At 56.8% G+C, this 10,231-nt stretch overlaps 1 protein-coding gene across 1 annotated transcript in view; it reads right to left on the bottom strand.

The window, feature by feature from the left end:
- The window catches only part of UQCRC1 (ubiquinol-cytochrome c reductase core protein 1), a 12,684-nt gene that overhangs the window by 2,265 nt on the left and 188 nt on the right, over positions 1-10,231 (bottom strand). Inside the window, exons 2-12 of the mRNA XM_006170999.3 lie at positions 10,045-10,185; positions 6,597-6,683; positions 4,419-4,548; positions 4,019-4,217; positions 3,505-3,584; positions 1,691-1,806; positions 1,374-1,517; positions 1,132-1,292; positions 940-1,025; positions 537-625; positions 216-291 (exon numbers count right to left, since the gene is read on the bottom strand). Of these exons, the coding sequence (XP_006171061.1) occupies positions 216-291; positions 537-625; positions 940-1,025; positions 1,132-1,292; positions 1,374-1,517; positions 1,691-1,806; positions 3,505-3,584; positions 4,019-4,217; positions 4,419-4,548; positions 6,597-6,683; positions 10,045-10,185 (1,309 nt within the window). The remainder of the gene's footprint in view (positions 1-215; positions 292-536; positions 626-939; positions 1,026-1,131; positions 1,293-1,373; positions 1,518-1,690; positions 1,807-3,504; positions 3,585-4,018; positions 4,218-4,418; positions 4,549-6,596; positions 6,684-10,044; positions 10,186-10,231) is intronic.

The raw sequence follows: 10,231 nt of genomic DNA, 5'->3' as shown, positions 1-10,231 counted from the left end.
GCCCCCCGCGCCGAGGTGCCCGTTCCCGCCGGGCGTGGGGTATGGATGGAGGCACCTTGGCAGCACGTCAGGGAGCTGCCGAGACAGGTTTTCGGAGCAGGCGCTCCCTGGCAGCCAGGCTACAGCGAGTGCTTCCTGGGGCCCCACCGCTCTTAGTGTGCCTGGGCGGGGTGGTGGCCGAGGAGAAGACCCGTGTGGGCCAGCAGGACACTCACCCAGCCCGGCCACTGCCGGACACTGGTCGTAGAAGTACTTGGAGCAGACCTCGCGCACTGCACTGGCGTCCACCTCCTGCGGGAAGCAGAGGGTGCACTGACGACAGGCACTGGGGTGCCCCGGCCAGTCCGCAAGGGAGCAGGGCTCTAGGTCGGCCAGGGGCCAGGGACCTTTGAACCCAGCCATGCCACAGCCTCCAACACTACCCCTGCGGTGACAGCTGCCTAGGACACACGTGTCATTGCCACTCAGCCACCACCACTCCCACCCCCAGGGGACCACCAGGCCAAGCCCCCAGGACCTCTCCCCACGCCCGTTACCGCAATCCGGCTCTCCCACTCGGCCAGCGGGATGCGGCGGCCGTAGGTCAGGAGGCTGCGTCCGATGTCCTCACACACGGGAGTGGTGCCTGGGAGGGCGGGAGGCTGAGAGGTCGCCATCTAGTCCAGAACTCAGTACACACGTGACCTCTGGCCTCAGGCCAAAGGCCTCCATGACCTCGCCCCGACAGACCACAGCTCTCTCCTGCACGCTGTCCTGCAGGGAGGGCTGCTGACCTGGCCCAGCTCCGCCTGCCACAAGCTCTAAACCCTGCGGCAGGGTGGTAAGGAACGGTGACCTTCAGCATTCTCTTCTACCCTGGTAGGAATGGGGGCCACGTGGGGACCACCACTGTCCTGGAAGGATACGCCCTCCCCGAGCCCACGGGGCTGCAGGACTCACCATCCAGGTGAGCCACCAGGGCGTTTCTGAGGATGTTCTTGCCCCGGACCACCTCGCTCTCCGTGGCACTGGTGCACAGGCGCATCCTGGGGCGGGAGGGGGACGTGCGGTGCTCACTCCAAGAGCCCGTGAGCTGCCTCCTGCCACCGCGCCCTGGCCAGCAGCCTGCCCCCGCCGCAGCAGGCCACTCACCATTGCCCTTGCAGGAAGAATATCATGTCGTCGATGCTCATGCGGTCGCAGACGAAGTGTGCGCCCAGCAGCCCGGTCTCCGCATAGCAGATGTTGAAGGTCTGGAAGCTCTGGCACAGCTTGTTGGCCACGGCAACGGACGCCAGCGGGCTGGACAGGTGCTGCCAGGGAAAGGTGTTGAGCACCCCCTCGTCCGCAGCCCACGGCATGGCGCAGAGCCCGTGCCGGCTCCCGACACTCACCATGCCACCGCCGTATGTGCAGTCGTAGTGGCCGAGGATGGCATTGGCCACCTGGAGGGTCACGTTGTCTGGGTTGGCCCAGCCGGGCCCCTCCACTGCAATGGCCACATGGGCCAGAGGCAGGGCATCGTCGCGGTGGCGGATCTGGAACAGCATGTGACAGGGCTGAGGACTGGCAAGGGACTGGGCACGGATGAAGTGTGCACAAGCGACCCCGTCTGCGAGGCTGCAGCCACAGGGCCCTCCCCAGCTGGGGCCACGAGGGTCTCCCGCAGACTCCTGCCCAGAGCCCTGGCCCTGCCCAGCAGGGAGCGTACCTCGCTGCCAGTGAAGCGGCACGGAGTCAGTGTGGGCACGGTGTCCTCAGTGTACGCCCCAGAGACGCTGCTGAAGTGCTTCTGGGCTAGGTCGAGCAGCTGCCGGTGCTCCACCCCTGCAAGACAGCCAGCCAGGGGGTAACCACCAGCAGGGCCCGGGCTCCAATGTGGTGCGGTGGGAGGCGGTACGGGTGCTCACCCCCACAGTGTGATGTGTTATGTTTTCACCTCAGTAGGAGCACCCGCATCTGGTTCAGAGTATACTCCCTGGGCCAGGCTGCCAGGCTCCTATGGTTTGATAATGTTCTATATCCCAAAGACTCGTGTACTGGAGCTTGGTCCCCAGTGCAAATATTGGGGTGAGACCTTTAGGAGGAGGGGTAAGGGCTTTGAGAGGGACCAAGCACCAGCAGGGGTGTGGGAGGGACAAGCAGAGGAAGTGGGAACTTCTCTGCCCCCTCTGGTGCTTCTTCCCGCTTCTACTGGCCATTCAGTGTTGGGCATGAGGCCAGCCTGGTGCTGGCCCACACCACGCCTCTGGACTCTCCCGACAACGCAACGGCAAGCCGAATACACTGCTGTTTTTGCAAATTGCCCAGTCTCAAGTACTTTCATTCACTTACAAGCCGGCACAGCTGTGAGGGCAGTGCACCCTGCAGTGCACAGTCATGCCACAACCCCTTCTTTTGGAACTTCGGGCATGCACACACATGAGCCTGGAGTGGTTTTCAAGCTCCTGGGGGCTGGCCATGTGGGATCCAGCTCCCTTAACAGCCAGGCCATAGGCCAGCCTACAGGCGTTTGTGTTTAACGCAGTAACCACTTGGTCATCCGTCTGACCCCGGGTGGTTAGGAACATTACAAGTGACATGACAGGGACCAGCAGATGGCATAATGGTTTTGTTGCTAACTCCCATGTAACAGACCACAGTTGAGTCTGGGCCCAGCGGCTTAAAACCCACGCTGAGCACGTGTGCACATGTGCCTGAAATTCTAAGAGGAACAGGGAAGGGAAGGGACTGTGGTGTGGCCTTCCCCTGGGAGTGATTTCTCTTTCCTTCTGTTTCTCTCCAGCGAGCAAATACACTCTATGACAAAAGCCTAAAAACCTGGGGGGAGGGAAACTAAACTAAAACACGCCTCAGAGTCCCCTCTTTTTTTTTTTTTTTTTTGGAGAGATTTTCACTGTAGGGCGCGTGCGCTCGCCAGACAGAGAGAGACATAGAGACAGAAAGCGAGAAATCACCCCCCAGGGGAGATGGTCACGCCGCAATCCCTTCTCCTCCATTCTCCTCTCGGGATCTTGGGCATGCACGCGCACACACCCCCAGCGTGAGTTTTAAGCCACCGGGTCCGGGACACGAACTGCGGTTGACTATGTGGGAGTCCAGCGACATAGCCATTATGCTAACTGCTGGTTCCCATCAGAGTCCCCTCTTAAAGTCTCTGCATGTACCACATCTTCCTCATAGGCCACTTCCCGCCTGGCATCAGGCGTGCCCAGCCACACGCCAGTGTCTGGCTTGTCCGGCAGGAACAGGCAGGGGCCAGTAGTGACCCCTGAGCCTAAGAACTGGGAATCCTTGGGCCACATGGGGCCAGCAGCCCAACTGAGGTCTGCTCCGGAGGGCAAGCATCCCTGCATGGCCAGTGCCAGTGCAGGCGGCAGGGAGGGACCCACCCTGGAGAGCACAGGAGAGGATGCTCCCTTCAAGGACACAGTGATGATGGGGTCCTCTGGACTGGGAGGTGTCCCAAGGACAGACTAGAACTGGTGCCCACCAGTCCAGGGCTGCGACAAGCCTGTTGCTCACCTCCGGCTGCTGCCAGCACCATTCGCGGGGCCTTGTAGTGCCTGTTCAGATACTCGGTCAGGTCCACACGAGAGAGCCTCCTGCAAGACAGACGGCCAGCAAGTCCACCCCTCCGGGACTCAGCCGGCTGGGCCGCGCAAAACAAGGCAGGGGAGGCCGCGCAAAATGAGGCAGGCCTGGCTTCTCTGCGATCAGGCCCTCACATGGCTGTGCTCATCTGGCTCCGCTCACGTCTGACCTTGAGACAGGCCTGCAGGCCTCTCTGGGAGGGTGCAAGTGGACACCGTGGGACACCGTGGGGCTCTCCAGGGTCAGGGAGAGACTCTCAAGCCTATCAGCCCAGGGCACATGGAGCCACGTGGAAGGTACCAGACTCCCCCTCCCCCAACTGCCAGAGAATCTGAGCGGAGACTGCACAGACGTTAGCAGAAGGGACGACACAGGCACAGGGGACCCGTCGTCATCGGGAGACTCAGAAAGGAACAGGCAGTACCAGCCCCCAGCCTGCCCTCACCTGACGTTCTCACTGGGCCCTTCCACGGGCTGGGCCAGAGGCGTGCCCTGGAAGGCCGTGGCGTGCAGGTAGTCGAAGACCACGTCGCGCACAGAGGCGTCATTCTCCTGCATCTCCCGCAGGATCACGTCCCGCTCCTTCTCGATCTGCGAGTCCTCCAGGCTGCAGTTCTGCACGATGTCAGCCAGGAGCTCCACCGCTGGGGACGAGAAATGCCTGGAGACCAACGGCAGCACTGCCCCTGGCCTGGCACCCCCTGCTGCTGTCTGCCCTGGGTCACCCGGCTGTGAGGCCAAACCCTAACGGTTCAATCCCGGGGCCGGGATGGGGGCTCCTGGGAACCTGTCCTTGGCTCCTCCTAGTCCTACCTGTCAGTTGCCACCCCTCCGCCAGGTGCTACCTTTCGGCAGGTCCTTGGACAGCGCCTTGATGTAGTATGCCGTGTGCTCCCGGGTGCTGTAGGCATTGAGGTGGGCCCCCATGCTCTCCACCTCCTTCTCCAGGGCACTGCCAGGCCGATTCTTTGTTCCCTTGGACAGGACACCAGCACAGGTCCGATCAGCAGGCCCGAGGGAGGTCGGGAACCCTGTCCTCACCAGGCTAAAGGCCCAGCAGAACACTGGTCCCCAGTCAATGCTCACCAAGCTCGAAGCAGGCTTTGAGCAGAGCAAGGCCACAGTGTCACAGGCCAACAGAATGGGGACAGCCAGGGCGAGGAGAGGGGTGGGCACAGTGAGTGTGCCACAGGGCCTGGCTTTCCTAGTACTCCCCCCTGTACTGATAGCCAAGTCGGGCGAGGCCACCCCTGTGTTCAAGTGAGAGGCCCGCTCCCTCCATCCTTCATGACTGCGAGCAGGTGGCCACCTCCACGGGAGCCCACTCGAGTCTCGTGTGCGTGGGGCAGCAACGCCGCCTCACGGCGTGCAGACTCACACACACGTTAACATGTGCACACACGGCTGTGACGCTGGAGCTGTCTGGGCTGCCATCCTGGCCCTGCACCCCGCCCATCCCATATCGTTTCTTTCTTTTGAGAGGTTTTCGCTGGAGATACAGAGAGACACAAAGCGAGAGACCCCTCCCCTGGGGATGGCCACGCCGCAATCCCTTCTCCATTCTTTCAGGATTCTGGGCATGCACGCACATGCACCTGAAAGGGGAAGGACCAGCAGACAGCATAATGGTTACCTCACTGGACTCCCACATGGCAGACCATGGCTTGAGTCCCAGACCTGGCATCTTGAAACTCCATGCCAGGTTCATGTGGCATCTCTGAGAGGAGAATGGAGGAGAAGGAATTGTGGTATGGCAATCCCCCCTGGGATGGGGTGATTTCTTGCTTTCTGTCTCTCCTCTGTCTCTCTCTCTGTCTCTCTGGGAAGAACACACACTCTATAGCAAAAATCTCTCTCAAAAAAAACAAAACAAAAAAAAAAAAAAAAGAAAGACAGAGACAGAGAGACAGAAAGGGAGAAGTCACCCCCAGAAGAGGATGGCCACGCCGAATTCCCTTCTCTTCCATTTTGCTCTCGGGACCTTGGGCACACACGCACACGTGCCCGGCGTGAGTTTAAGCCACCAGGTCCAGGACTCGAACCGCAATTGGCTACATGGGAGTCCAGCAACATAGCCATTACGCTAACTGCTGATCCCTCACCCGGCATGAGTTTTAAGTCTCCAGCTCCGGGACTCCAACGGCAGTTGACTATGTGGGAATCCAGAGATGTAATCTGCTGGTTCCCTCCATTTTTTCCATACATTTAAGAAACATGGTTTTCAGGGGACCAGGGGGTGACATAGTGGTTAAGGCACTGGACACTCCCACATGGCCGACCACAGTTCAAGTCTCAGACCTGGTGGCTTGCTTTCTCGCTTTCTATCTCTCTCTGATCAAATTAAAAATAAATGAATGAATAAAGTTAAATAAATAATTCCTTATTAAAGAAACAAACAAACAAACATGGTTTTCTACCCTACACCCAGAGATGCCCAGATTTTCCACCGGCGCAGAGGCGGGGGAGGCAAGCCTGTGCCCACACCCGAGGCTTTCTCACACTGTACGTGCGTGCTGATGTGTGCCTGTCCAGCCTACCTGTACACACGCCCCCACACAGGCCTGGCCTCTCCAGTAGGAGGGGGGCCCCACAGCCCCCTGGACGCCTTGTGCAGGGGCTCGGCAGACAAGCGCTCACTCCTCCAGAACGACCAGTCAGTGATCGCCCCCAACACCACTGCCCGTGACCAAAGCCTGCCTTTTCTTTTTTCCTTCTTTCTTTTCTTGTTATAGGGCACGTGCGCTCGCCAGAAAGACAGAGACAGAGAGATAGAAAGTGAGAAATCACCTCCCAGGGGGGACGGCCACACCGCAATCCCTTCTCCTCTGTTCTCCTCTCAGGATCTTGGGCCCGGCATGAGCCACCAGGTCCAGGACTCAAACCATGGTTGACTACGTGGGAGCCCAGCTACACAGCCATTATGCCAACTGCTGGTCCGAGAGCCTACCTTTTCGGACCTTCAGCTTCAGGAAGGACAGTGGGCAGCACTGTGCCCAAGGACACACAGACTCTGAGAGCCTCACCTTGAAAGCCAAATGCTCCAGGAAGTACCCTGCCCCGTTGTTCTTCTCGGTCTCATAGCGGCTGCCAACATCGATCCAAACCCCAACCTGGAAAAGAAGCCCCAACAAAACTGATCAACCACCCCAGCCCTCACTCGCAACCAGGCAGGGCTCAGGGTCCAGAGAAAGGGACAGCAGCCCAGAGGGACCCTGTGCTTGCAGGTGCAGCTGTGCCTGGGGCACAAGGACCGGCTGAACGGCCAGTCACACTGCTTCCCCTCGCATTCCGGGCCTGCCTCCTGTGGCTGTCGAGGACATCCAGGGACACCTGTGACCTGCACATCCCCCCAGAGGTTATTGCCTCAGAGTGCATTTGCTCACACGGTGAGAGGGAAAGTGAGAAATAACCCCCAGGGGGGTGGCCTCAGACCTTGGGCACACACACACACACATGCCCAGCCTGAGGTTTTTTTATTAACATTCAGTTTATTACTATTATTTTAAAGTTCCCTGTGGTGCATGTGTGCTCACCGAAGAGGAAAGAAAGAGGGAGACGGAGGCAAAGTGAGAGAGAGAAAGCAGGGTTGGCAGATGGCGAGGTGGTTCAGGGCGCTGGACTCCCACACGGCCAACTACAGTTCAAGTGCTTTCATACTCTCTCTCTGTCTCTATCTCTGACTCTCGCCCTCTCTGGTCCAATTAAATAAAGTTAAATAAAATAATTCTTTCAAAAAAAGAGAGAGAAAGCAAGCAACCTGCTCCAGGACTCAAACCACAGTTGGCCATGTAGGAGTCCAGTACCTTAACCACCAGGTCACCTGCTGGTTCCAATAAGCTTACTATGGTCTCTTAAGTGATCAAATGAGTAAGACTGTAACACTTCTCTCACTTTATTTATTTATTATTTTTTAGAGGTTTTCACTATAGGGTGTGTGTGATTGCCAGACAGACAGAGAGACAGAAAGCGAGAAATCACCCCCTGGGGGGATGGCCACGCCGCAATCCCTTCTCCATTCTCCTCTTGAGATCTTAGGCACGCACGCTCACATGCATGGCATGAGTTTAATCCACCAGGTCTAGGACGTGAACCGTGGTCGACTATGTGGGAGTCCAGTGACATAGCCATTATGCCATCTGCTGGTCCCTACACTTCTCTCACTTTAAATTAAAAGATAGCAAATAAATGAGCTTAGTAAGGAAGGCAGGTTGAAAGCCAAGAGGCTGAACCCCAGGGCCCTGTGCCACAGTCGGCCAGGCTGTCGATGTGAGGGGAACATTTCCGAAGGAAGGCCAGCCTTCCCAGCGTGCGAGACTTCAGTGCTGGACGCCCCAGGTTTGACTGTGAGTTTGGATCCCAGGTTGGCTCAAAACACGCTGCTGTATGTGTGTAGGCACCAAGATCCTAAGGAGCTGGAGGGCTGGGAAAGGAGGAGCACAGTGTGGCAAGGGGCCGTCAGGGTGCTGGCTCTCACTCTCATGCACGAGGTATCATTAGAGGGGCCAGCAAATGGCACAGTGGTTAAGTCACTGGACTCCCACGTGGCCAATCATGGTTTCAGTCCTGGACCCGGAGGGTTGAAACTCACTCCAGGTGCGTGTGTGTGCGTGCCCAAGATCCCGGGAGAGAATGGAGGAGAAGGGACTGCAGTGTGGCTATCCCTCGGGGGGATTTCTCACTTTCCCTCTCAGTCTCTGTCTCTCTCTGGCAAGCACACACACCTTAAGGCAAAAACCTCTACAAAAAAACCAAAGCACAAGTCCAGTGAGCACACGAAGGAAGAGAGAGTGAGACAGGCTCGCTGTCAACATGGAGAAAGTTTCCGTGATCTGGACAGAAGGTCAAAGTAGCCACAGCGTTCTCTTTAGCCAAAGTTGTATCAAGAACAAGGACTGGACCAGCAGATGTGTAATGGTTACGTCACTAGACTCCCATGTAGTCAATCACAGTTCAAGTCCCGGACCTGGTGTCTTCAACTCCTGCTGGGCTCGTGTGCATGTAGATCCCAAGAGGAGAATGGAGAAGAAGGGATTGCAGTGTGGCCATCCCCACGAGGGTGATTTCTCGCTTTCTGCCTCTCTGTCTCCCTGGCGAGCACACACACCCTATAGTGAAAACCTCTCAATAAAAAAAAATTAATTAAAAAAAAAAAACAAAAAAAAACAAGGACTTGACTGTCTTCAATTCTATGAGGGCTGAAGTGGTTTTTAAGCCACTAGAGGTCTGTCGCTGGGCTGAAAGCAGGAAGCCATCATAACGTGAACATCCAAAGAGAAGGAGCGTGTGCTGGCAGACACTGCGGTGTCCGAGACCACTGATGACAGATCAAACAGCCTTACACTGGCAGATACTATCTAAGACTTTCATTAAGTTTCTTTTTCTTAGGGCCTAAGGGCACCAGACTCCCACATGGCCGACCGAGGTTCGAGTCCCAGACCTGGCGACTTGCTTTCTAACTCTGTCCCTGTCTGGTCAAACAAAAATAAATAAATAAGGTTAAATAAGATAATTCTCTTAAAATAATTATGTATTTACTTACTTCCATTTGATATTATTTTTTAATTTGACCAGGCAGAGACAGAGAGAGAGAAAGGAAAAGTGAGAAAGCAAAGCCCCAGCTCTGGTACTCAAACCGCAGTTGGCCATGTGCGAGTCCAGTGCCTTTAACCACCATGCCAGCTGCTGGCCCCAATAATTCTTTAAAAAAAAATGTTTCTTGTTCTTTCTTTTTCTTAAAGAGAATCATTTTATTTAACTTTATTTATTTATATTTATTTTAATTTGACCAGAAAGGGACAGAGCGAGAGAGAGCGCGCAAAAGTGAGAGAGGGAAAGTGAGAGAGCAAGCCGTGGGGTCTGGAACTCAAACTCCAGTCAGCCACGTGGGAGTCCAGCACTCAACCACCACGCCACCTGCCAGCCCCTCTTTTCCTTTCCTTCATGAGAGACCGAGAGAAATCAGCACTCTCAACAGTCTCACACCACCACGCCTTCCAGCCTTCCACACAGCTGGGATCTTGAACAAACCCGGACCCGCTGCACACAGCTTGACTGGGGGACTGAGCCCACCATCGCTGTAATCCTCAATCGCTTTTCTCCCGCAGCTGCAGGTCCAGCCTGGACACTGACCTCAGGCTATGAGGCTGACAGGCTTAGACCCCTGCAAGGCACGTTAAGTCTCCGAATTTCATTCTCCTCATTCTAAATTTCCTCATTTTCAGATATATTATCAGTTCTCTCATGAGGGGTCGCTTAGCAAAAACTGAAGAAGAACTTGGTCCCTGCTCGGCAGGCATCATATACGAATTCATGAACGTTGGCCACGAAGACAGGACAGGGCTGGGGACGGGAATGGGGTCAATCCGGAAGAGTCCGAACCAAACCGACTGGAGGACTCGAGCCCAAGGTCACCCCCGACCTGGGAGGAGACGGCAGGCCGGGTCTGGCGGCCCCTCCCGGGGCCCCGCTCACCGTGCAGGTAGGCTGGGAGGACTGCTCCGAGGCCACACGCAGCCCGTTGTCCAGCTGGCTGACCTGCGTCTCCGGGATGCTCTGCAGGGCCTGGGCGAGGGTGGCAGTACTCCGCAAGGCAGGCGTCCTCAGCAGGGCCGGCTGCGGGAAAGGGGCGGCCGCGAGTGAGCACCAGACCGGGGGCTCG

Source organism: Tupaia chinensis, unplaced genomic scaffold, assembly GCF_000334495.1.
Source record: "Tupaia chinensis unplaced genomic scaffold, TupChi_1.0 Scaffold149184_1, whole genome shotgun sequence".
Classification (NCBI taxonomy): domain Eukaryota; kingdom Metazoa; phylum Chordata; class Mammalia; order Scandentia; family Tupaiidae; genus Tupaia; species Tupaia belangeri.
Note: the sequence above shows the minus strand (reverse complement) of the source record. Positions and strands in the feature narration are given on the sequence as shown.